The 27,422-nt window shown below is 58.6% G+C and overlaps 1 protein-coding gene across 1 annotated transcript; it reads right to left on the reverse strand.

Moving 5' to 3' along the window:
- Window positions 1-235: 235 nt before the first annotated feature.
- On the reverse strand, window positions 236-27,422 carry FOXN2 (forkhead box N2). The gene is made up of 6 exons (XM_039913009.1): window positions 27,172-27,422; window positions 25,126-25,793; window positions 16,385-16,509; window positions 13,163-13,227; window positions 5,027-5,095; window positions 236-3,339 (listed from the first exon to the last, which is right to left on the reverse strand). Exons 1-6 carry the CDS (start codon window positions 27,185-27,187, stop codon window positions 2,864-2,866), a joined length of 1,419 nt encoding a protein of 472 aa, XP_039768943.1. The 5' UTR covers window positions 27,188-27,422; the 3' UTR covers window positions 236-2,863.

A 27,422-nucleotide genomic window follows, 5' to 3' on the forward strand; every position in this document is an offset into this window, starting at 1 on the left:
ATTATTATTATTATTATTATTTTTCTCTAGGTAAGCTTAACAAATGCCATCATTTATTGTTGCTGTTATTATTATTCTTAATGATAATAAGGCTCAACCCGATCCCGGGTTTCCAACCAACCCCCAACCCTCCTCCCGAGCTGGGAACCGGGAGGAAAGCCAGGCTCCGGGTGACTCTCGGCGCCGGAAAACTCTCGCCGAACCCCACCGCGAGTCACGGGAGGAGAGGCCCGGCTGTTATAAAACCAATTTTATTTTTTGCAATACTTTCTCATAACGAATTGCATATCTTTGGTAAAAATAAACTTTATAAACATCTTAATTAACAGAGATTAGATACAAAAACTAAATATCTGTAAGTTGTCTTGAAAACGAGCCAGAGACGTGGAACCGAAGAGAGGTACAACCGTACCCGGTCAGATCTCCGCTGGCCGCTCAGACGACCCCCCCGGCCTCCGCGCTGCCAGGGGAGAGACTAGAGAGAAGGGATCTGGGTCAAGGACTCAAAAATGCTCCGATCAGAAAGCTTCCTCCCACTTTCTGCTCCGAATAAATAACAGTTCCGATGAATTGGCAATCATCGACGGTTTGGGATCGCGAGGATGGCAACGTAATACTTTTAAATTAAGCACTGTAGTTGATTAAGAAACGTACGGTGATCACAACGGAAGGTAAAAAATGGCAGTCGAGCAGGCGGGAGGAAAAGAACCGGGAAGGACGGCGGGCGCGAGGCGGACGAACGCGGCCGGTAGATCTCCACGCCGCCGGGGCGGAGCCGGCCCCGAGAGGGGCCGGAGAGGGGCCGTGACGTTTCTTGGAAGCAAAAAAGCGTGCCGTGGGGACTCCCGTCGCTCTGCCCGCTCTTCTCCCCCGTCTTCTCCGACCTTTCCCTTGCCCACCCCTCACCCCGCTCCCCTCCCGGAAGCTTCCTCCCCTCTTAAAAAAAAAAACCAATTAAAAAACCGGATTCGAACGGACCTCCCGGTCCGTTGAGAAACCCGGATTTGTACAGACCGTCCGATACCGACCCTGTACATCGTGTCACGGAAAGCGTCCCCTCCCCCCCGGCCCCCAGGAAAGGGGAAAAAATAATAGTCACTAGGTTAAACTATATACAAAAGAGCCTCTCCCTGGGATGAGTGGCGCCGGGTCGAAAAACGCGGCGGCGGATTCTTGTGTGGGGACGGAGGGCGGAGACGGGCCCCTCGCTTTCCCCGCCGGCCCCGAGGGCCGTGGGGCTTTGCCTTCGGCCCCGGGAAGGGGGCGTAGGATCCGTCGGCGGGTCGGATCTGCCCGGCGAGGGGATCGACGGTCACCGCGGAGAGTCAAGAGGGACCCCGGCGGTGGGCGCTGAGAGGATGCCCGGTCTTCTCCGCGGCTCCCCAGCCCGGAGTCACGCGCAACGCACCGCGCCGGCCCCCTAGCCGGCTGCTCCGAGCCGAGGCTCTTCCGGCGTATGCCGGGTCGCTACGTGCTCTGGGGGCCGGTTGGCTATTTGGCTCGCGCCACGCCTATCTTATCAGCGCCCTCCACGGCCTCCGGCGGCCCGCCGGGCCCAGGGCTTTCGCCAAAGAATGGCGCTCGGGGCCGTTCGCCGCCTTCTCCCCCGCCGACGGAGCGCGGGGAGGGTTCTCCCCGGCCACTTGGGCGTCCCACCGTCGCCTCCGCGACGGGGGGGCGCCTCCGGCCGCACCCTCGGGCCCCGGGAATCGATCCGAAAAGGAAGACAGGAACGCCGTCCGAGGCGGGGGGACGGGAGGCCGCGCCGGCCGGAGCCCGCGTCGGCGAGACCCGCCGTCGCTAAGCCCTCAGCTCCGGTCCGCCCCGGGCCCGGCCGGCCCGGCGACCGGGGACCCGAAGGGAGGTCTCCGTGCGGGCCGAGCCCCGCTCCCCGCCGTGCCGGGTCACCCTCTGGCCCGCTCGGGTCGGCGTCCAGACCTCTCCCCTCCGCGGCCTCGCTCCCAAACTCCCTCCCGCCGTTTCCCGCGGCAAAGCCCTTCCGTCCTCGGTCCGGCTTCGCTCCGGCTAGGACCCCGGCGGGGAGAGAGTCGAGAGCTCTCCTTAGCGCCCGGGGGCCGGCGCGAGGCCCGCCCGACACCTCCGCGAGGGACCGGGTCCCCCGGCGACGCCGAGGGGCGGAATCCCCGGCCGAACCCGCCGCTCCGGGGCCGGGGCCGTCCCGGGGAGACGAGGGACACGGGGAAGGGACCTAACTCCATCCGGCCCGTCGACCGGGGAGAAGGACCTCTCCCGTCCCGGATCCTCCCGACGCCGACCGAACGCGCGCCGCTTCGGCCCGACGGAGCGAGTCCCGAGAACCCTCACCCCCTGACCCCGCTTTACCCCGGCGGGTGGAGTCAGGGGGGAAACGGAGGGAGGGGAGGGAGACGGGGCCTCGCCCCGAGCCGGCCCCGTTTCCCGTCCGTCCGCTGGGCAGTGAGAAGAGAAAGGAGGCGGAGCGCGGCCCCCGGCCCCGAGGGCGGGCGGCCCGGCTCGCGTTCCGGGGAGGAAGGGGCGGAAGGGGGGAGGCCCGGCTTTCCGGCCGACGGGCGTCCGTCGGACTCGGGATCGCGAAGGGAACCTTCCCTCGGCAGTGATTTAAACGGACCCGAAAATAACGTAAAACGTCGGGGCGGGGGGAGGAAGGGGAGGGGAGGAATCCCAAGTGTAATCAGCACCCCATCTTCGCGCGCCCCGCCCCCTCCCTCCCCAAAGCTAAGGGGCCCGTTATGGCTTTGATCTCCCCCCCGGGGGGCCTCGAGAGGAGAAGGGTATTGCCCCGCGCGGGGCGCGGGGAAGGAGCGATGACCGCGGAGGTCTCCCCCGTCCCGGCGCCCCCGGTCCCCCCCGCCCGCCCCCCGCCCTATTTTCTCCGCTGCTTCTGGCTGCGGGCCTTGGCAGTACTTAGGAGGCAGGTGCGGATGCCGGCGAGGTGGAGCAGCGAGCCGGCCGCCTCCTTCAGCTCCTCGTCGATCTCCTGGCCGCCCTCCCCGCGGGCCCGCTTCCCGCTCCGCCCGGGGCCCGGGCCGGACCTCCGCGGGCACGGGCGGGGGGCCCGCCCGGCGGCCGGGGGGCCGCCGCGGTAGTCCTCCCCGTCCTCCTCCTCGTCGTCCTCCTCGTCGTCGCCGCCGCGGAAGCCGTCGCTGCCGTCTCCGGGCGGGGCGGCCGGGCCGGGCACGGCGGCGCTGGCGCTGTAGTTGTGGTCCTCCTGGGGGCCGCCGCCGGGACCCTCCGGGCAGTCGCCGTCGCGGGGCCGCGCCGCGGGCGGGGGGCCGGAGGCGCCGCCCCCGTGGCTCCTCTTCTTGGGCGGGGCCGCCTTGGCGGGCGGGGGCTTCTCGCCTGCGGAGGAGGGTCAAACGTTCGATCCTACCCACTGGGCGCCCACGGCACCGTACTAGGCGGCCGGGGGAGGCCGCGGCACTGATCGACAGGCACGTTCCCCGCCCCCGGGGAGCTTGGGCGTGGCTCCGCGCCAAGCGCCCGGGCTCGGGAGTCGGAGGAGGCGGGTTCTGATCCCGGCTCCTCCGCTCGTCGGCTGTGTGGCCTCGGGCCGGTCGCTTCACTTCTCCGGGTCTCTCTTACCTCATCCGGGAAACGGGGATTAAAAGCGAGAGCTCCGCAGCTGATTTCGACCTAGCAGTGGTATTTTATGGAAGCGCAGCGTGGCTCGGTGGAAAGAGCCCGGGCTTGGGAGTCAGAGGTCATGGGTTCGAATCCCGCCTCTGCCACTCGTCAGCCGGGTGACTGTGGGCGAGTCGCTTCACTTCTCTGGGCCTCAGTGACCTCATCCGGAAAAGGGGGATTAACTGGGAGCCTCACGTGGGACGAGCCGATGACCCCGTATCTCCCCCGGCGCTTAGAACGGTGCTCTGCACAGAGTAAGCGCTTAACGAATGCCAACGTTATTATCATGGAGCGCTCACTGCCTGCGGGGCACTGTACTGAGCGTCCGGGAGAGGACGAACGCTATAAACAGTCACATTCGGCAGCCCACCCCGGGGGGGACGCGACGAGGAAAGAAGCCGCCCCAAAGCCTCGACACTGAGTTCGCTGGACTGGGTCTGTTTTCTGTCGTCCTCTCCCTAGCGCTCAGTACGGTGCTCCGCACAGAGTGGGCGCTCAAGAAACACCACCGACCGATCGGGCCACGCTGCGGCTCCTCGGAAAGTCGCTCGCAAAATCCCAAGTGCAATCGATTGACCGACCTTCCTCTCTAGGAGTGTGGTTAATAATTTAGTGATTGGAGAAGGAGTCGGCTCTGACAGGAGCATTTTAAGGGTCTTCTGTGCCTCAGCTGCTCTGCAGCTGATTTCAACCTATCGGTGGCATTTTATGGAGCGCTCACTGCGTGCGGGGCACCGTACTAAGCGTCCGGGAGAGGACCAACAATATAAACGGTCACGTTTGGCAGCCCACCCCGGGGCGAAACCATGAGGAAAGAAGCCGCCCAAAAGCCTCGAGACTGTGAGTTCCTTGGATTGGGTCTGTTTTCTATCGTCCTCTCCCTGGCGCTCAGTACAGTGCTCTGCACACCGTGAGCGCTCACTAAATACCACCGACTGACTGACTGATGCCAGCTCCGTCTCCCAGAGACGAAAGTCACTCTGCCCCAGATCTGCTGGGCTCCTCGTGGCCAGGGGACGAACCTTGCCGGTTCCACTGCACCGCGTTTAGTCATCCGTTCGTTCAGTTGTATTTACTGAGCGCTTCCTATGGGCAGAGCACTGTCCTAAGCGCTTGGGGGAGTACGGCCTAACAATAAACAGACGCGTTCCCTGCCCACGATGAGCTTCCGGGCCTCAACCCCCCCCCCCCCCCCCCCCAGGTTTTTAAACAAAAGCACGAAACGGGGCGTCCGACATCCCGGTCCGTCCGAGCTCCCAAGCAGAACTGAGGGGGGAGACTCGAAGGGGCCGCCTGCCGTTGCTCAGTACGGTGCCCGGCACATAGTAAGCGCTTAATAAATACCACTGACGGACTGACAAACCCCGGCTCCCGTCGGGGACGAAGGATCGTGTGTGCTTACAGTCCAAAATCCCTTGCTCGATGGAAGAATTTAACAGCATCATCGCAGCGGCGGCGTCGAAATCGGACTCTGAAAAGAGAGGGGAATGAGATGAGACGGATTTTTTGAAATCGGGAGAGAAACAGACAAAAAATCGGGGGGGATGAGCTGCACGGTATCAGCGCAGCGGTGGTGGCGAACCCTGACGCTGGAGAGAGAGGGAAAGGAGACGGGACCGGATCTTTTGAACTCGGGGGAGAAAGGAACAAAGAAAAAGCAGCGGGGGTGTCGAAACCGGACTCTGAAGAGAGGGGGAAAGGATCTGAGATCGGGATCTTTGAGCTCGGGAGAGAAACGAGTGAAAAAAAGGTCCCTTAAAGGCGGTCGACGGTACTTCTCGAGCGCTTACTGTGTGCAGAGCGCTGAACTAAGCGCTTGGGAGAGAATGACGTGACGACACATTCCCTGCCCACCACGGGTTCACGGTCTAGAGGGGGAGACGGGCGGGAATATAAATAAAGAAATGAGAGAGATATGGGCATAAGTGGCGCGGGGCCGGGAGGGGGGATGAATAAAAGGAGCAAATCCGGGCGACGCAGAAGGGAGCGGGAGAAGAGGAAAGGAGGGTGCGGTCGGGGAAGGCCTCTTGGAGGAGACGGGCCTTCGACAAGGCCTTGAAAGGAGGGTGAGGGGACCACGTGTCTATCCCGATTAGCTCATATCCACCCCAGTGCTTAGCACGGTGCCCGGCACATAGTAAGCGCTTAACCGGCACTATTCAAAAATAAAGGAATAAATGAAAATAGGGCTGGGTCAGACAGCACCCGTACCCGACGGCCCTCACCCTCCGCGGGCGGACGTTCTTCGTAATAACAACTGCGGTATTTGTTAAGCGCTTACGACGTGCCAGGCACCGTGCTGAACAACAGCAGGCAGCCCCACCGAGTCACCCCGCCTCATTTCCGCTCGGGAGCGCGGACGGACCGGGCCGTCGGAGGCCCCATCTCATGCTTTTCTTTTAAAAACTTGGGGCGCTTGAGGCCCGGGAGAAGAGAAATTCTGAAGGTAACACAGAGCAGGGTTCTCCTTCCCTAAAGAGATTCGGTCCGCACGCCTCGTAGAGCCGAGAAGCGGCCTGGCCCGGCGGAAAGGGTCCGGACCTGGGAGTCAGAAGACCCGGGTTCTAATCCCCGCTCTGCCAACTGCTTGCTGGGTGACTCTGGACAAGTCGCTTCACTTCTCCGGGACTCAGTTTCCTCAACAGTAAAATGGGGGGAGGTTCCACGCCTGCTCCCCCTCCTACGTAGACTGTGAGAATTATAATGATAATAATAATAATGATGGCGTTTAAGCACTTACTATGTGCCCGGGCACTGTACTGAGCACTGGGGTGGAAGCAACCAAATCGGTTGGACGCAGTCCCCTGTCCCATGTGGGGCTCCCAGTCTCGGTCCCCATTTTATGGGTGAGATTACCGAGGCACAGAGAAGTGAAGTAACGTGCCCGAGACTATTATTAATAATAATAATAATAATAATGTTGGTATTTGTTAAGCGCTTACTATGTGCAGAGCACCGTTCTAAGCGCTGGGGGAGATACAGGGTCATCGGGTTGTCCCACGTGAGGCTCCCGGTCTTCGTCCCCATTTTACAGATGAGGGAACTGAGGCCCAGAGAAGTGAAGTGACTCGCCCACAGTCACACAGCTGACAAGTGGCAGAGCCGGCATTCGAACCCACGCCCTCTGACTCCCAAGCCCGGGATCTTTCCACCGGGCCACACTGCTTCCATTATTATGATAATAACCATAGTAATGATTGTTATTATGAGCCCGTCGGTGGGCAGGGGTCGTCTCTGTTACCAAACTGTCCACGCCAAGGGCTTCGACCCGTGCTCCGCGCACGGTAAGCGCTCGATAAATAGGACTGAATGACCGAACGTCATTATTCATTCTCCCAGCCCTCAGAAAAGTGCTTGTTACGTAGTAAGTGCTTCGCATAATAACAGTCGTAAGAATAGTAAGAACAACGGACACAGAAGAGTCATTCAGAGCTCGCCTTGAATGAATCGTGCGCCTTTCCCAGGCCCAAAATGCCGTTTTGCACCCAAGATCGACTGCGTCGCCCCGACGATAAGCGGAAGGAGAAGGGGACGGGAGACACGAAGCGCGCAGATTTAAGTAGTAAGTTGGATCCATCACCGAAAGCAAACAGCTCAGCCCGACGGGGCTGCTTTTAGTCGGAATTATAACCGAGGCTCCGCGCGGAAAAGGGTCATAAATCACCGAAGAGCCCGGTCCTCTAAGAAGAGCGAAACAATTAGCTGGAATGGAGACTTCACATTAGTAATGGGCTCCGAGAGCTCAAGAGCCACCGGGCCGCGCTCGGCGTTGGCTGTTTATACACTTGCGTTACGCGCTCCTCCGGGCTAAGCGGTAGCTCCCGCTTCAAGAAGTGGCCAGCTTATAAAAATATAGATATATATAAAAGAATAGAGTGGGCTGGCGTCAGATCCGGGCCCGGGAAACCGAAACCGAGAGACGTCCGATGACTTCAAATCAAGAGAGGTCGCTCCGGGGGGGGGGCGATTACGGATCGAGGCTGCGGCTTCCCCGCTCTTCAACGCCTTCCACGTGGGAGCGGAGAGTCAGAAAAACGTTGAGGAGGGGAGAAGGGGGGTTTAAAAAAAATACCAAGTCACCCCGTCGGGGTGGGGGAAAAGCCGGAGAGGCCTCGGGAATCCGGCCGTCCGGGCCGCGGAGAGTTTGGACCGACGAGAATCAGACCGGGCTTCGTCGGACCACGGAGATTTCGTCGTCTGGACCCCAGACGGACCCGTCGGTCAGACGAAGGCATCTGCCGAGCGCTTACTGGGTGCGGAGCACTGGGCTACGTGCTTGGGGGAGGACAGGTGAGCACTGTAACGGACACAGTCCCTGCCCGCAACGGGTTTAGGGGCTACGGTCCAACACAATCGCGGTCAAACGGCGTCCTAAGTGCCGGGGTGAGGACAAGATAATTACGTCGGACGCGGTTCCCGCCCCACGTGGGGCTCACGGTCCGAGGAGGAACTGGTGTCGAATCCCCATTTTACAGGTGAGGAGACCGAGGCTCAGAGGAGTGAAGTGGCTCGCCCACAGTCACACGGCAAGCGATCGGCAGGGCCCGGATTAGAACCCAGGTCCTCTCCCAGGCTCAAGCTCTTTCCACTAGGCCACGCTGCTTCCCTCCGACTGAGATCGGGAGACCCACCTGGGATAACTGTCCCTTACCTGATTATCTCATCATCTACTCCGTTGCTCAGAAGAGTGTCTGGTATAATAATAATAATAATAATAATAATAATAATGATGACATTCGTTAAGCGCTCTATGCCAAGCACTGTTCTAAGCGCTGGGGGAGATACAGATTAATCAGGTTGAACACAGTCCCTGTCCCACATGGGGCTCACAGTCTTCATCCCCATTTTACAGCCGAGGCAACTGAAGCCCAGCCAGGTTGAGTGACTCGCCCAAGGTCGCGCAGAAGAGGAATAATGACGATGGCATCTGCCAAGCGCATACTATGTGCCAAGCGCTGTTCTAAGCGCTGGGGGAGATACGAGGTAATCAGGTATCCCACGTGGGGCTCGCAGGCTTCATCCCCATTTTAGAGACGAGCGAACCGAGGCACAGAGAACTTAAGTGACTCGCCCCAGGTCACGCAGAAGACACGGGGCAGAGCCGGCATTGGAACCCAGGTCCCGGGCTCTATCCGGCAGGCTGCGCTGCGGAATGCACACGTGCGCGAGGTGCGTCTAGGTCACGCGGAAGACACGGGGCAGGGCCGGGGTCAGAACCCAGGTCCTTCTGACTCCCAGGCCGGGCTCTACCCGCTAAGCCACGCTGCTTAACTTCTCTGTGCCTCAGTTCCCTCATCTGTAAAATGGGGGTGAAGACTGGGAGCCTCACGGGGGACAACCCGATGACCCTGTATCTACCCCAGCGCTTAGAACAGTGCTCTGCACATAGTAAGCGCTTAATACCAACATTATTATTATTATTATTAAGTAAGCGCTCAATAAATACCTTTTTTTTTTTTAATCGTCCGAAGGCGAGGCTCTTCCCTTTCCCGAAAGCGGCGGCCGCTCCTCCCTCCGGATGACGGGACCGGGATCTCCACGGCGGCCCCACCCAAGCCAGCCCCGCCAACCCTCCCGACCGAGGTCGGCCCGGACCCCGGAGGAGGAAGTCGGGGTGGCACACGCCCCCCCCACCCCCCCCACCCCAGGGGGGGTCGGGACTTGGCGGGCCCCGGGAAGGAATGCCGGGAACGGGCAAAATCTCCAAAAACAACCCTACCCTCTCCCCTGCCGGGAGGTGGGCAAGGAGCCACGGAGACCCCATTACTAGAGAAGCAGCGCGGCTCAGTGGAATGAGCCCGGGCTCGGGAGTCGGAGGTCACGGGTTCGAATGCCGGCTCCGCCGCTTGTCAGCCGGGGGACTGTGGGCGAGTCACTGCACTTCTCTGGGCCTCAGTTCCCTCATCTGTCAAATGGGGATTAAAACTGTGAGCCTCACGTGGGACCACCTGATGACCCTGTATCTCCTCCAGCGCTTTGAACGGTGCCCTGCACGTAGTAAGCACCAAATACCAACACTATCATTATTATTTGCCGACGGCCTGGGGTGGGGAGGGGGACGAAACCGTTTTAACTCTCCCTTTTAGCTCTCCCAGAAGTCGGACGATCCTAACCCCTACCCGACGACCCCCTTCTCTCCAGACATCGGTCCTTGCTGGCACTGAAGGCCGGCATTTTTTTTTTTTATAAAGTGGTATCTGTTAAGCGCTCACTATGTGCCAGGCACCGTTCTAAGCGCCGGAGCGGACACGAGCTAATCGGGTCGGACACAGACCACGTCCCACCTGGGACTCACGGTCCTAACCCCCATTTAACAGACGAGGGAACTGAGGCCCGGAGAAGCCAAGTGACTTGCCCGACAGATGGGATCAGAAGGCACCGGGTCCTTCCGACTGCCAGGCCCGGGCTCTAACCACTAGGCCACGCACGCTGCTCGGCGTGAGAAGCAGCGTGGCGTAGTGGAGAGAGCCCGGGCCTGGGAGTCACGAGGTCACGGGTTCTAATCCCGGCTCCGCCACCGGCGGAGCTTTAGCCGAGTCGCTTCACTTCTCCGTGCCTCAGTTCCCTCATCTGCAATATGGGGGATAATAATAATAATATCGGTATCTGTTAAGCGCTTACTCTGTGCAGAGCACTGTTCCAAGCGCTGGGGTAGATACAGGGTCAATCGGGTCGTCCCACGTGGGGCTCACAGTTAATCCCCGTTTTACAGATGAGGTAGCTGAGGCACAGAGAAGCTAAGTCACCCGCCCACGGTCACACGGCTGACAGGTGGCAGAGTCGGAAGTCGAACCCATGACCTTCGACTCCGAAGCCCGGGCTCTTTCCACTGAGCCACGCTGCTTCCCATGTGAGACCGCGAGCCCCACCTGGGACGAGGATCGTGTCCGACCCGATCTGCTTGTAATAATAATGATAATGGTGGTATTGGTTAAGCGCGTACTATGTGCAAAGCACTGCACTAAGCGCTGGGGGAGATACGAGGTGATCAGCCTGTCCCACGTGGGGCTCACAGTCTTCATCCCCATTTGACAGACGAGGCAACCGAGGCCCAGAGAAGTGAAGTGTCTTGCCCCAAGTCACACAGCTGGCAAGCGGCGGAGCCGGGATTAGAACCCGTGACCTCTGACTCTCAAGCCCGGGCTCTCTCCACTGAGCCACGCTGCTTCTCTACCCCAGCGCTCAGTACAGTCCCTGGCACACAGGAAGCGCTTAACAGGTACCACGATGATTACGATGATTAATAATTTCTGGGTCCTCGGGTTTTCAGGATCCGCCCCGCCTCCGGGCTTTCCCCGGGCAGGAATTTTGGATTCCCGGACGCGAGGTGATTCGCCGTGTGCCCCCTTCAACCCAACAGGTGGTGGATTCTCGGGTTACTCGAGGCGGGCGGGGAGAGCGCGGGGTGGGGATGTGGCCGATATTCCCTTGACCGCCTTTGCTTCCCACATCTATTTGTGGCGTCCCACCTGTCTCGGCATTTAAAGATCAAACCGAAGAACCGCCCCTTGCCCCGAACCGAAAACGCGTCGGGACGGCCCGGTTTTAATAGCCGGCACCTGCTCGGCGGCGGGCCGGGGGGGCTGCCGAGGGCTCCTTCGGGCCCCGTGAATCTCGGCAACCGCCGCGACGCCTCTGCGGACGTAGTCCCCCCCGCTCCCTCTGCCGGCAGCGTGGCCGAGAGGCTACAGCCCGGGCCTGGGACCCGAGGGACCCGAGTTCTAATCCCGGCCCCTTGGCGGCCGCGTGACCTCGGGCGAGTCGCTTCCCCGGGCCTCGGTTCCCTCCCGAAGACCGTGAGCCCCAGGTGGGGCACGGACCGTGTCCGGACCGATCAGAGGTCTCTATCAGAGAAACGGCGTGGCTCGGTGGAAAGAGCCCGGGCTTTGCAGTCAGAGGTCACGGGTTCGAGTCCCGGCTCCGCCACCCGTCAGCTGGGTGACCGTGGGCGAGTCGCTTCGCTTCTCTGGGCCTCGGTTACCTCATTGGTAAAATGAGGATCGAGACTGTGAGCCTCACGTGGGACAACCTGTATCTCCCCCAGCGCTTAGAACAGGGCTCTGCACATAGTAAGCGCTTAACAAATACCACCATTATCATCTGCCTCAGCGCTTAGTACAGTGTCCGGCTCCTAGTAGCCCGGAACAAACTCCATCAGAACGAACGAACGAAAGAAACCCGTGGATCTACGGGGAGGAAAAGGTGAGGGCCGCTGGCCGGGAAAACAGTTTATTGATAACGATAATAATAATGTCGGTATTTGTTAAGCGCCTACTGTGTGCCGAGCACCGTTCTAAGCGCTGGGGTGGATACAGGGTCATCGGGTCGTCCCACGTGAGGCTCACAGTTAGTCCCCATTTTACAGATGAGGTCACTGAGGCACAGAGAAGTGAAGTGACTTGCCCACAGTCACCCAGCTGTGAGAGGCAACGTGGCTCAGTGGAAAGAGCCCGGGCTTTGGAGTCAGAGTTCACGGGTTCGAATCCCGGCTCGGCCACCTGTCGGCTGTGTGACTTTGGGCAAGTCACTTCACTTCTCTGTGCCTCAGTTACCTCATCTGTAAAACGGGGATTAAGACCGAGCCCCACGTGGGACCACCTGATTCCCCTGTGACTACCCCAGCGCTTAGAACAGTGCTCGGCACATGGTAAGCGCTTAACAAATACCAACCCAGCTGACAAAGGGCAGAGCCGGGACCCGAACCCATGACCTAGTTTATTTCCCCGGTGAAGCGGCCGTGGGGAACGGAGAGGTTGGCGGAGTGTTGGCGCCGGAGACGGGCTTCCCTTCCCATCGCGCTTCCGGCAACGCACCTCGGGCCGCTCCCACCCCCCGTCCGCCCCGCCACGGCCCCGCCGGGCCCGCCGCCTCGCGACCCACAGGCGGTCAGCCTGATCGTATTTCCCGAGCGCGGAGCGCCGTGCTAAGCGTTGGGAGAGTACCGCGCTACAACTTGGTGGACGACAGATCGACCGCGACGGGGGATGGAGATCTCATCCTAACGCGGGGGGGGGGGGGGGCGAGGGGAGCGGTGTGCCTTCGGCCGCCCACCGGGGCGACTAACCTAAAGTCACGCAGCTGGCGGGGGACGCAACTGGGATGAGAAGCAGAACGATGGCGTTTTTAAGCGCTTACTGTGCGCCAAGCACTCTTCTAGGCGCTGGGGTGGATGCGGAGCGATCACGTCGGTCCTCGTGGGGCTCACGGCGTTAATCCCCATTTAACGTACGGGGTGACCGAGGCCCAGAGAGGCGAAGCGGCTTGCCCGGGGCCACCCAGCAGACGAGGGGCGGAACCGGGATCGGAACCCACGTCCTCTGACTCCCCAGTCCCGGCTCTTTCCGCTGAACCCCGCCGCCGGGGACCCGGGCCCCCGGCTCTCCGACCGACGGAGCTCTGCCCCTCCCCTTCCCGTTGCGCCCGCGGGTTGGGATTCTTAATCCCCATTTCACAGACGAGGTAACCGAGGCACAGAGATGCCCAGGAGGGACGGGGGAGAGGGAAGGGAAGGGGGCGGCGTGCAGGTTCTCCCGCCTACCTTTGAGCGTCCGTCCCTGGTTCCGCTTCAGCGTGGACGTTAGGAAGTGAGGAGGCGATGAGCTGCTGGAAGGAACGAGAATAACTGGGTATTTGTTAAGCGCTTACTAGGCGCCGAGCACCGCCCTAAGCGCTGGGGCAGATAAAGGGTCATCAAGTCGTCCCACGTGAGGCTCACGGTTCATCCCCATTTGACAGACGAGGTAATAATAATAATAATGGTGGCATTTGGTAAGCGCTTACTAGGTGCAGAGCACTGTTCTAAGCGCCGGGGGGGATACAAGGTGATCAGGTCGTCCCACGTGGGGCTCACCGTTTCTTTTTTTTTAATCCCCATTGGACAGATGAGGTAACTGAGGCACAGAGCAGTTAAGTGACTTGCCCAAGGTCACACGGCTGACTAGCGGCAGAGCCGGGATTAGAACCCATGACCTCTGACTCCCAAGCCCACGCTCTTTCCACTGAGCCACGCAGGTAACTGAGGCCCAGAGAAGTGAAGTGACTTGCCCAGTCACCCGGCTGACAAGTGGCAGAGCTGGGATTCGAACCCATGACCTCTGACTCCCAAGCCCGGGCTCTCTCCACCGAGCCAAGCCGCTTCTCTAAACGACGACGGTGAGCCGGCAGCCAAACACCATCGGGCTTTTCTTTCAGGCCCGCCGCCTCCAGGGAGACTTCCCCGGATCACCTCCGATCTTCCCAACTGCCACGCCAAAGCTCACGGGTGCGGCCTCCTGCAGAAGCGGTAATTCCCGAACCCCAACCCCACCCCCCCCGACCTTTTTTTTTTTAAAAAAAGCGGTACTTCTTAAGCGCCCACTACGTGCCGGGCACCGTACGGAGAGCCGGCGTAGATACAGCCTGGTAATGATGATAATGTTGGGATTTGTTAAGCGCTCGCTACGTGCCGAGCACTGTTCTGAGCGCTGGAGGGGATACGGGGTCATCAGGTGGTCCCACGTGGGGCTCCCAGGCTTCATCCCCCTTTTCCGGATGAGGTCGCCGAGGCCCAGAGAAGTGAAGTGACTCGCCCAGGGTCACCCGGCTGACAAGCGGCGGAGCCGGGATTAGAACCCACGACCTCTGACTCCGGGCTCCTGCCACTGAGCCGCGCGGCTTCGCTAATCAGGTGGGACACGGTCCACGCCCCACACGGGGCTCACCCTCTGAATCCCCGTTGGACGGGTGAGGTAACTGAGGCACGGAGAAGTTAAATGACTTGCCCGAGGGCACCCGGCCGACGAGCAGCGTGGCTCAGTGGAAAGAACCCGGGCTTGGGAGTCCGAGGTCATGGGTTCGGATCCCGGCTCCGCCACTTGCCAACTGGGTGACTGTGGGCAAGTCAGTTCTCTGTGCCTCACTGACCTCATCTGGAAAATGGGGATTAACCGCGAGCCTCACGCGGGACGACCCGATGACCCCGTATCTCCCCCAGCGCTTAGAACGGTGCTCGGCACAGAGCGAGCGCTTAACAAATACCGACAGCATTATTATTATAACCTGATTCCCCTGTATCCACCCCAGCGCTTAGAACGGTGCTCGGCACATAGCGAGCGCGTAACAGATACCAACATTATTATTATTATTATTATTAAGCGGCAGAGTCGGCATTAAAGCCGGGGTCATCCTTCGGACGGTCGGAAATTTCCTTCGGGGCCCGTCTCCCCGGCCAGACTAACAACTCCGAAGGTACGGACCGCTTCTTCTACCTGCATCACACCCTCCTCTAGCATCTAGTGAATCAACCAATCGATCAATTATATTTATTGAGCGCTCACTGTGGGCGGAACACTGTACTAAGAGCTTGGACGAGTACAATCTAACAATATAACAGACACATACCCTACCCACAGCGAGCTTCCGGTGAGGTGGAGACAGAAATTAATACAAATATATTAGGGATATAAAGCGCCACGCGTGGCTCAGTGGAAAGAGCCCGGGCTTGGGAGTCGGAGGTCATGGGTTCGAATCCCGACTCCGCCGCTTAGCTGTGTGACTGTGGGCAAGTCACTTCACTTCTCTGGGCCTCAGTGACCTCATCTGAAAAATGGGGATGAAGCCCGTGAGCCTCACGTGTTCATTCCAAGCGCTTAGTACAGTGCTGTGCACCTAGTAAGCGCTCAATAAATACTACTGAATGAAGGAATGAATGAACAACCTGATGACCCTGTCTCTCCCCAGCGCTTAGAACAGGGCTCGGCACATAGGAAGCGCTTAACAGATGCCAACGTTATTATTATTATTCCCTGGGCCTCAGTTGCCTCACCTGTGAGCCTGGACTATAGTCCAACCTGAGAAGCTTGAATCTCTCAGTACGGGGCCTGGCACACAGTAAGCGCTTAATACCGTTAGAAATAAAAAAATTACACCCTCTGTCTCTGGCCCTCACCAAATTCAGCCATACTCGAGCTAGACCCTTTTAAAAAAGGACTTTTACCGCCCCCTCCATCGGACTCGCGTCCTTTTCGCCCCGTTTAATCAGCCAGGTGCGAGCCCGCGATCCCACAGGGCTCGATCAATCGATGGTATTTACTGAGCGCGCGCCGTGTGCAAAGCACTGTACTAAGCGCTCGGGAGAGGGCCATCTAGCAGAATGGGCAGCCGCGCTCCCTGCCACCACGAGGTGACGGTCTCGAGAAGCAGCACGGCCTAGCGGCTAGTGGAGAGGCAGCGCGGCTCGGTGGAAAGCGCCCGGGCTTGGCAGTCAGAGGTCATGAGTTCGACGCCCGGCTCTGCCCCTTGTCACCTGTGGGACTGTGGGCGAGTCACTTCACTTCTCTGGGCCCCAGTTCCCTCATCTGGAAAATGGGGATTAAAAGTGTGTGAGCCCCACGTGGGACAACCTGACGACCCCGTATCTCCCCCAGCGCTCAGAACGGTGCTCGGCACCTAGGGAGCGCTTAACAGATACCAACATTATTATTATAAGAGCCCGGGCGTCAGGGGGTGACGGGTTCTAATCCCGGCCCCACCGCACGCCTGCTGAGTGACCGTGGGCGAGTCGCTTCACCTCCCTGGGCCTCGGAGTTCCCGCGTCCGTCAAATGGGGACGGAGACCCTGAGCCCCCCGTGGGACGGGGACGGCGTCCAACCCCATCCGCTCGTACCCCAGCGCCCGGCAGAGCGGCCGGCACGTAGGAAGCGCTTCATAAATAGCACGGTTCTTATTATCGGAGGGATGGGGCGGACCCCCTCCCTCCCGCTCGCCCGGTGCCGCTCTTACCTTTCCGGAGACGCCGGCGGGGTATAAAATGCAAACGCCGACGGGAAAGGCTGCTTCTTCAGAGCCTGGATGAGGTTGGGTTTATACTCCGGATCCACGCACCATAAGGAACCCTTCCCGTTCACCTGTGACCCGACAGACAGCCCGCGTTAATGCCGACGACAATCCCAGGACTAATGGCATTTGTTCAACGCGGCTCAGTGGAAAGAGCCCGGGCTTGGGAGTCGGAGGTCATGAGTTCGAATCCCGGCTCCGCCACTTGTCAGCTGGGTGACTGTGGGCGAGTCACTTCGCTTCTCTGGGCCTCGGTTCCCTCATCTGGAAAAGGGGGATTAACTGTGAGCGTCACAACCTGATGACCCCGTATCTCCCCCAGCGCTTAGACCGGTGCTCTGCACATAGTAAGCGCCTAACAAACACCAACGTTATTATTATCGGTCACTTTACTTATTTATATCGATGTCTGTTTCTCTGTATCTTCCTCCCCCTCCTCAGACTGTGAGCTCATTGCGGGGAGGGACCGTCACTCTTCACTGCCGAACGGACCCTCCCAAGCGCTTAGTACGGCGCTCTGCACACGGTGAGCGCTTGATAAATACGATCGGATGAGCGAAAGCCAGCAGACACGGACGGCACGCGGAAGAGCAGGTCTCCGGGCTGCCTATTTCGGGCCCCCGAACGAGGGTCCGACGACCGCGTAAGCGAGAGGCGCCCAGTGGCGGAAGGGTGACGACGGCTTATATTGAGAACATGGGTGCTCCACTTCATTTCATAGGGTATTTATTATAACCTCGTCCTTGCCGACTTAATTAGACGCCGCAGAGGATGGGCTTTTTACGGCCACGGAGACTAGTCCCATCGCGGGGACGGGCGAAGGAAGTCCGAGGGGGTAAAGGTGGAGTTGGGGACGGGGTGGGGGAGCATTGTTGCCGAACCGTGCATTCCAAGCGCTTAGTCCAGTGCTCTGCACACAGTAAGCGCTCAATAAATACTACTGAATGAATGAACGGCTGCTGTGCTCCGACCAGAGGGGTCCCACAAAAGCCCGTCGGCCTCCCGCTCGGCGCCGACAACCCGCCAGACAGTCACTGTCCCTCCCCGCCCTTCCGAGCCTTACCGGAGGCCCGTCCCCTCCGGGAAGCCTTCCCAGACTAAGTCGTCCTCTCCCTCAGCTTCCCCGCCCCTGCCGTGGCCCCGACTGGCTCCCTCTGCCCCCTCCCCGCCCCACGGCACTCGTTTATATACGTCCGTATCCATAATTGTCCCGATTAGTCCATTCCGAGCGCTTAGTACAGTGTAGTAAGCGCTCAATAAATACTATTGAATGAATAATTCTGCTTCTATTAATGCCCGTTCGCCTGTATCGATATCTACAATCCTATCGATTTACACCGATGCCCTCGAGGCCTGTTTACTCGTTTCGATGTCTGCCTCCCCCCCCTTCTAGACCGTGAGCGCCCGGTGGGCAAGGATGGTCTCTCTCCGTCGCCGGACTGTACTTTCCAAGGGCTCGGTACACAGGAGGCGCTCGATAAATACGACTGAAGGAAGGAGGGAAACACTTCTAGCCGGTTGGACGTACGGGGATGGTATTAATTACTTAAATACGTAACTTCAATACGTCCTCCCCAAGGCGGAGGGCCCAGAGGAGGGGTCGGACCGCACCTCGGTGGGTGGACCGACCGCTGTTATGCAAGAGCGTCTCCGAGGCCCAGCCCGCCTGCCGGGGTGGCGATAATAAAAATTAATAAGTGACAGATACGGACCTAGGTGCCGTGGGGCTGAGGGCGGGGTGGATGAAGGGGGCAGATCCAAGTCCCGGGGTGACTCGGAAGGGAGACGGAGAAGGGGACGGTCGGGGAAGGCCGGGCCCCATGGCTTCCCGTTAATAATAATCAATAATTATGGTATTTAAGCGCTTACTATGTGCCAGGCCAAGCGCCGGGGTAGATGCAAGCCCAATCAGGTTGGCCCCCGTGGGGCTCACGGGTTTAATCCCCATTTTTACAGATGAGGTGACTGAGGCACAGAGAAGTGAAGCGGCTTGCCCAGGGTCACCCGGCAGACAGGTGGCGGGGCCGGGACTAGAACCCGCATCCTCTGGCTCCCCAGCCCGGGCTCTTTCCACTGAGCCACGCTGCTTCTCTAATAATAACGATATCATTAATATCATTATGTTATCATGATAAAATTTCATATCATAGATCTAAGATATACTAGATATCTCAATATGATATAATAATCATCATCATCATGGTATTTGTAAGCGCTCACTTTATGCCAAGCACTGTTCTAAGTGCTGGGGGAGACAGAGGGTCATCAGGTTGTCCCACCTGGGGCTCACAGTCTTCATCCCCATTTTACAGATGAGGTTACCATGTGCTGGGCACATAGTAGGCGCTTAACAAATACCGACATTATTATTATTAAATGACCGCCCACAGTTGGTACTTGTTAAGCGCTTACTATGTGCAGAGCACTGTTCTAAGCGCTGGGGTAAACACAGGGGAATCAGGTCGTCCCACGTGGGGCTCACAGTTTTAATCCCCATTTTACAGATGAGGGAACTGAGGCACGGAGAAGTTAAGTGACTTGCCCACAGTCACACAGCTGACAGTCCCTCAGCAGGAGAGAGGCAGAGCTGGGACGAGAACCCAGGTCTTCTGACGCCCAGGCCCGGATTTCTTTCACGAGTCGAGGCTCCCTCACCACGGGCCGGGGCTACCGGCTCCTCCGGGAAATCGCACTCGGGTCTTTCCCCAGCCCGGGTTCGCGTCTGGGGAACTGATTCGCTCTTAGGGAATCAGAAGGGGGTCCCGGGGCCTTCCGTCTGCCCGGCTTCCCTCGCCCGCCGGCCCGTAACGTTTCACATTGAGAAGCAGCGTGGCTCAGTGGAAAGAGCCCGGGCTTGGGAGTCGGAGGTCGTGGGTTCTAATCCCGGCCCCTCCACCTGTCCTCTGGGTGACTTTGGGCAAGTCACTTCACTTCTCGGTGCCTCAGTGACCTCATCTGTCAAACGGGGATTAAAACTGTGAGCCCCACGGGGGACAACCTTGGATCCCCCCAGCGCTTAGAACAGTGCTTTGTACATAGTAAACGCTTAACAAATGCCCTCATCATCATCATAGTAAGCGCTCAATAAATACGATTGAATGAATGAATGCTTGGCACATAGTAAGCACTTAAATATCATAATTAAATACCCCAATTATTATTATTATTATTATTATTATTAGGATGACAGTTGTACGTCCCTGAACCAGACTATTTCCTCAGCATCATTAGGCCAGGACTGAAGTAACATTCATTCATTCGTTCAATAGTATTTACTGAGCGCTTACCACGTGCAGAGCACCGTACTAAGCGCTTGGAATGGACAATTCAGCGCTTGGAATGGACAATTCAAACAAAGGGGACTGTAAAAATACGGGTCCTTTCCCCAAATAATAGTCATTTTAGTTATTTTCATTATTTTACCTATCATTATTATGTGGAAACGACCCACATTTTTAATATTATTATTATTATTATTATTATTAAGGGACGACACCGTTCACATTTAAGGGATTAGCTGACACGGAGGCCGGGCCACACGTCGTCGACAAACGGAGAGCGTCAGTGCGGGAAGCTGCGAGGGCAAACGCTTCCCTTTCGAAGCGGCCTAATGGCCGACATTTTCTACGAAGGAGAAGGAAGAGAAAAAAGGCCAGACGATAACTTCAAAAATGCAACCTACTGAGCGAAAAAGAGCCCTGACGTGCGTTTCCTGTTTCCATTACAAGCAAGTTCCTCTTGTGCTTCGCGAGTTTAGCTTCCCCTGACTAACCCGTCCCAGGCCGAGCCCCCCTTTTCCTCCTCTCCTCCCCTCCGCCGCCCCGACTCCCTCCCGCTGCTCTCCCCCCGTCCCCGGCACCACTCGGTTATAAATATTCTTATTTATCATTCTATTTCTTTTATTAATGATGTGCACAGATCTCTAATTCTATTCATTCACATCGACGCTACTGAGGCCCGACTCCCCGTGTTTTGTTGCGACTCCTAATGATACTACTACTGACGGTATTTGGTAAGTGCTTACGACGTGCCGAGCACTGTTCTAAGCGCTGGGGGGGCAACAGTGTAATCAGGTCGTCCCACGTGGGGCTCACAGTCTTCATCCCCATTTGACAGAGGAGGGAACTGAGGCACAGAGAAGTTAAGCGAGGTGCCCAAAGCCACACAGCTGACAAGCGGGGGGCTGCGGGCCCGTTGTCGGGTAGGGATGGTCTCTACCTGTTGCCCAACTGACTTTCCAAGCGCTTAGTACAGTGCTCCGCACACAGTTAGCGCTCAATAAATACGACTGAATGGACGGATGAAGGAATGTCGTCTGTCTCCCCCCTTCTAGGCTGTGAGACCGTTGTCGGGTAGGGATTGTCTCTCTGCAGATGTGGAAAGAGGCCGGGCCTGGGACTCAGAGGTCGCGGGTTCGAATCCCGGATGCGCCACTTGTCTGCTGGGTGGCCTCGGGCGAGCCGCCTCACTTCTCTGTGCCTCAGTGACCTCATCTGGAAAATGGGGGTGAAGACCACGAGCCCCACGCGGGACAGCCCGATCACCTTGTATCGACCCCAGCGCTTAGAACGGTGCTTGGCACGTAGTAAGCGCTTAACGAGTACCATCGTTATTATTACCGTTATCATTTGTTGCCCAATTGTGCTTTCCACGCGCTTAATGTAGAGAAGCAGCGTGGCTCAGCGGAAAGGGCCCAGGCTTGGGAGTCAGAGGTCATGGGTTCTAATCCCGGCTCGGCCACTTGTCAGCTGGGTGACTGTGGGCGAGTCACTTCACTTCTCGGCGCCTCAGTTCCCTCATCTGCAAAATGGGGATGAAGACTGTGAGCCTCCCGTGGGACAACCTGATCACCCCGTATCTCCCCCGGCGCTGAGAACAGGGCTTAACAAATACCGACATTATTATTATTATTATTAATCCAGTGCTCTGCACAGAGTAAGCGCTCAATAAATACGACAGGAAGAATGAAGGAATGAAGTCTCCCTCCCCGGAGCCCCAGAGATGTTCTCGCATCCCCCGGGGAGACGGAGGAGGGATCGGAGGACGGCGGAGGCGCCTCCGCGCTCCTTCGGACGGGCCGACGCGTCCCTTCCTCTCAGGTTTCTGGCGGCTCGAGGCCCGGGCGAGCGGAGGGAAAGGCTGCCATGGAAACCCGGCCTCCGGCCCTCAGCCGCCCCTTCAAGACGCGATTTCCCACTGCGGGGGCATCCCGTTTCGGCTCTGGCGATACTCCACGGCCGCTCTTTAGCGATCCAAACGCGGACGGGTCCTCTCGTCCCCCCTCCCCGCCCCGATCCGGCCGCTCTTTCCTCAGAGACGTGAGGCCAGGACTGAAGAAACAAAGGGGACGAAAAAAATAATCGGTCCTTTCTACGTAATAATAATAACGACAGTCGTTAAGCGCTCACTATATGCCAAGTCCTATTCTAAGCGCTGGGATGACAATAATAACGGTATTTGTTAAGCGCTTACCAGGTGCCAAGCCCTGTTCTAAGCACTGGGATAACACTAATAATAATGGGATTTGTTAAGCGCTTACTATGTGCCAAGCCCTGTTCTAAGGGCTGGGATGAAACTAATAATAGCGGGATTTGTTAAGCGCTTACTATGTGCCAAGCCCTGTTCGGAGTGCTGGGATAACAATAAAATAACGGTATTTGTTAAGCGCTTACTATGTGCCAAACCCTGTTCTAAGCGCTGGGATAAAACTAATAACAGCGGGATTTGTTTAGCGCTCACTATGTGCCAAGCCCTGTTCGAAGCGCTGGGATAACGATAAAATAACGGTATTTGTTAAGCGCTCACTATGTGCCAAGCCCTGTTCGAAGCGCTGGGATAACACTAATAATATGGGGATTTGTTAAGCGCTCACTATGTGCCAAGCCCTGTTCTAAGCGCTGGGATAACACTAATAATAAGGGGATCTGTTAAGCGCTTACTATGTGCCAATCACCGTTCTAAACGCTGGGGTAGAAACAAGGTTATCAGGTTGTACACCGTGGGGCTCACAGTCTTCAACCCCATTTTCCAGATGAAGTCACTGAGGCCCAGAGAAGTGAAGTGATTTGCCCACAGTCACCCAGCTGACAAGTGGCGGAGCAGGGATTCGAACCCATGACCTCTGACTCCCAAGCCCGGGCCCTTTCCACTGAGCCACGCGGCTTCTCTAATACTAATGTTGGTATTTGTTAAGCGCTCACTACGTGCAGAGCACCGTTCTAAGCGCTGGGGGAGATACGGGGTCATCGGGTTGTCCCACGTGGGGCCCGCAGTCTCTATCCCCATTTGACAGAGGAGGTCACTGAGGCCCAGAGAAGTCAAGTGACTCGCCCACAGTCACCCAGCTGACAGGTGGCCGAGCCGGGTTTAGAACCCATGACCTCTGACTCCCAAGCCCGGCCTCTTTCCACCGAGCCGCGCCTCCGCCCCGGTCCACCACTATCCAGCGGATCACCCCGGTCTACACCGCGATCCGGCGGATCACCCGCGTCCTGGTCTACCCCACAACCCGGGGGCTCAACTAAGGCCCCGGTCTACACCGCGGTCCGGCGGATCACCTCCGGCCCGGTCCACACCGCAGCCCGGCGGCTCACCCACGCCGCGGTCCACGCCGCAATCCATCGGATCACCTGCGTCCCGGTCTACCCCGCGACCCAGGGGATCGACTGAGGTCTACACTGCGGTCCGGCGGATCACCTCCGCCCCGGTCTACACCGCAATCCGGCGGATTCCTCACGCCGCCGTCGTCCTGGAACCTGGGGCGGCCTCCCCCGGATCTCGGGTCCGAGCGGGAGGCGCCGCTTCTCCCCGCCGCCCCCCTCCCCGGGGCCGCGGCCGAGCCGGTCTTTCCCGTCACCCCGCCGGGGCCGCCTCGGCCTCGCTCGGCCTCCGCCCAGACGGGCCCCGTGAGGCAACGGGGTCGAGGATTCAGAGGCGCCGCAGCGACCCGGACCCGGCGTTTCGAAACGTCCCGGTTTCAAAAATAAAAATAAAACCCACCCCCCAGAAGCCCGCCAGCTCAATGCAATTATTGCTGAAACCGGTGCTTCCGTGGCACTTTTCTTCACCGGGGATCTAAAATTCTCCAACCCGGAAGCAGAAATTCCCATTTCCCTACGCCGATGTCCCGGGGCCGGGCGGAATGAGCGGAGGACCCGGGTTCTACACTGACTCTGTCTCTCGCCCGCGGCGCGGCCTTGGCCGAGTCACTTCACTGCTCTGCGCCTCAGTTCCCTCATCTGGAAAATGGGGCCAATCCCCGCTCTTCCTCCCGAGCCCCCCGTGGACCCGATGGCCTCGCATCTGGCTCAGTGGAAGGAGCACGGGCTTCGGAGTCAGAGTTCATGGGTTCGAATCCCGGCTCGGCCACTTGTCAGCTGTGGGACTTTGGGCGAGTCACTTCACTTCTCTGTGCCTCAGTTACCTCATCTGTAAAATGGGGGTTAAGACCGTGAGCCCCACGTGGGACGACCCGATTCCCCTGTGTCTACCCCAGCGCTCAGAACGGTGCTCGGCACATAGTAAGCGCTTAACAAATACCAACATCGTCATCCCGGCCCTCGGAACAGAGCTTAGCACATAGTGCGCGCTTAGCAAATACCTTTATTATCAGTACTGGCTTGGATCTACCCCAGCGCTCGGCACAGAGCCTGGCACCGACCATTACTGATATTAATGTCTGTCCCTGCTCTAAACTGGAAGCTTTTTGTGGGCAGGGAATGTGTGTTTATTGTTTACAGGCTTAGTACAGCGCTCTACCCACAGTAAGCGCTCAATAAATACGATCGAATGAATAGCACAGTGCTCTGCACGCAGTTGGCGCTCAATAAATACGATCGAATGAATAGCACAGTGCTCTGCACGCAGTTAGCGCTCAATAAATACACCCGAATGAACTGTGCAGTGCTCTGCACACAGTAAGCGTTCGTTCAGTAAACACAAGCGAATGACTAGTACAGTGCTCTGCCCACGGTAGGCGCTCAAGAAGTACGACCGAACCGACGAACCGTACGTGGCGCTCCGCGCGGAGGTAAGGAGCACGGCCCAGTGGCGAGAGCCCGGGCTCGGGAGTCAGAGGATGTGGGTTCCAATCCCGGCTCCGGCCCCCGTCTGCTGCGGGACCTTGGGCAAGTCGCTTCACCCCTCTGGGCCCCCGCTCCCTCGGCTTTAAAACGGGGATGGAGACCGGGAGCCCCACGCGGGACAACCCGATGACCCCGGCGCTTAGAACAGCGAAGCAGAGAAGCAGCGTGGCTCGGTGGAAAGAGCCTGGGCTTCGGAGTCAGGGGTCCCGAGTTCGAATCCCAGCTCCGCCACTTGTCAGCTGTGGGGCTGTGGGCGAGTCACTTCGCTTCTCTGGGCCTCAGGGACCTCATCTGTAAAATGGGGATGAAGACCGTGAGCCCCGCGTGGGACGACCTGATTCCCCCGTGTCCACCCCAGCGCTGAGAACGGCGCTCGGCACATAGTAAGCGCTTAACGAATACCGACATGATTAACAGTGCTTGGCACGCAGCGAGCGCCGCCCGAACGCCACTCTCAATTAACGACCCGAGTCGTGCGGCGCCCCGCAGACGGTGAGCGCTCGCGGTAAGCACGAGCGACGGAGGGAGCGAGGCCTCGGGGGTCGAGCGGCCGAGCGGGGACGGGGACGCCCGGCCGGACCCTCCCTCCCGCCGCCCCCTGACCTTGCCGCGGCTCCGCTCCACCTTCCGGAAGCACTTGTTGAGGGAGAGGTTGTGGCGGACGGAGTTCTTCCAGCCCGTGGGCGCCGTGCCGAAGTAGGGGAAGCGCTCCACGATCCAGCTGTAGATCTCCTTGACGGGCAAGCACTTGCTGGCCGAGTTCTCGATGGCCATGTAGATGAGCAGGCTGAAGGAGTAGGGGGGCTTGGCGGTGGGCGACCTGGTCCCGGGGCCGGGCGAGCGGGGCGGGACGGGGCCCTCGGGGCCGTCGGGCGGGCCGTCCAGCGGGCCCACCAGGGACAGGCCGGCGCTGCCGAGGCTCAGGTCGGTCAGCAGGTTGGAGCTCTCGTGCAGCCAGTTCAGGTTGGTCAGCTCCTCGTCCGGGCAGGCGCTGGCCGGCGGGCCGGGCCGGGGCCGGGGGGCGGCCAGGGCCTCGGGGGGGCCGCCCGCCCCGTCCGCCTGGCTCAGGCCCGCCGCCTTCTCGGCCCCGGGCGTCTCGGCGCTCCCGTCGGGGGTCATCCCGGTGACCGGACCCATCGGCCGCCCGCCTCCGGGACCGCGGGGCCGGCGCCGGGCGGTCGCCCCTCCGCGGGAGCCGCTCCCCCTCCTCCTCCGCGGGGGTCTCCGCCGTCGGCTCGCTGGGGGCCGGGGAGAGCGACCCTTGCACCGCCCTGCCGGAACGACAACAAGAGCGAGGGTATTCGTTACGCGCTCGCTCCGTGCCGGGCGCCGTCCGGAGCGCCGGGGCAGACGCCGGCCCATCGGGTCGGACACGGTCCCCGTCCCACGCGGGGCTCGCCCGTCTCCGGCCCCACGTCAGGGAGGAGGGAACCGAGGCGCAGAGGAGTGAGGTGACTTGCCCCGGGACGCGTCTGTGCAAGACGCTACTCTCCCAGACTGCCCTACCCGCAAGTAAGCGCCCAATAAATACCACTGTTTGAACAGTCCTCTCTTAAAAGGTCCGTCTCCCCCTCTAGATCGTAAGCTGCTTTTATTGCTATACTGTATTCTCCCAACCGTTTAGTACCCTGTCCACAGTACAATCGGGGTATTTGTCAAGCGCTTACTATGTGCCAAGCACTGTTTTAAGCACTGGGGGGGGGGGGGGGATACAAGGTAATCAGGTTGTCCCACGTGGGGCTCACAGTCTTCATCCCCATTTGCCAGATGAGGGAACTGAGGCACAGAGAAGTGAAGCGACTCGCCCAAAGTTACACGGCTGATAAGTGGCGGAGGCGGGATTAGAACTCATTATCCTCCCCCCAGTCGCTTCGCACAGTGCGCCGCACGCCGTAACGTCGTGTTGTCCTGCTGTACTCTCTCAACCACTGAATACAGTGCTCTGCACACAGTAAGTGCTTAATAAAAGCACTGATCGATCGGTAATTTCTTTTAATATCCGTCTCCCCCTCGAGACTGTAAACTCGTCGTGAGCAGGGAACGTGTTCCTTTAATTGTTCAACTGTCCTCTCCCAGATGCTTAGTACAGCGTTCATACAGTAGGCGCTCAGTAAACACCACTGATCAATCAGAAATCTCTTTTATTATCTGTCTCCCCCTCTAGATTGTGAACTGGCTGTAGGCAATCGTATTTATTGAGCGCTTACTGTGTGCAGAGCCCTGTATTAAGCGCTTGGGGGAAGACAGTACAACAACAGACACATTCCCCCACCCACAGTGAGCTTCCAGTCTAGAAGGGGAGACGGACATTAATATAAATAATCAGACCGTAGGCCCGTCAATGGGCAGGGACTGCTCCTATCTGTTGCCTTCCAAGCGCTTAGTACAGTGCTCTGTACATAGTAAGCGCTCAATAAATACTACCGAATGAATGAATGAATAAATAAGTCAGACAGAGGCCCAGTGAGGTGACTTGCCCAAGGTGAGGGAGCAGAAAAGTGGCAGAGCCAGGATTAGAACCCAGGTCCTCTGACACCCGAGGCCTCCTCTCCCCTTGTCTCTCCCTCCCTGTCCCCACCAAATGTCTCTCCATCAAAGAGCATTAAACTCCACGGTTTTCATTAAATCGAAGTACGGGGCTCAAGTGACCTTCTTCACACTTCATTTTTCACATCGTCAAGATCCTCCGCTTTGTACTTATCCATCAAATGCTGTTGGAATCTGACAACTGCCAGATAGTATTGAAGTCGAAGAGCTGAGCCTGGTGAGGAGAGATAAGGTGCCGTGGCTTCGTCACTTTTAAAAAAAAAAAATACGCCAACACTTGGAATTAAGACAGCCCTTATAGGCATTCGCGTCTTCTAAATGGGAGCCCGGCAAAAGTCCCTTTTATCGAGTTT

This window comes from Ornithorhynchus anatinus, chromosome 9 (genome assembly GCF_004115215.2).
Source record: "Ornithorhynchus anatinus isolate Pmale09 chromosome 9, mOrnAna1.pri.v4, whole genome shotgun sequence".
In the NCBI taxonomy this organism is placed as follows: domain Eukaryota; kingdom Metazoa; phylum Chordata; class Mammalia; order Monotremata; family Ornithorhynchidae; genus Ornithorhynchus; species Ornithorhynchus anatinus.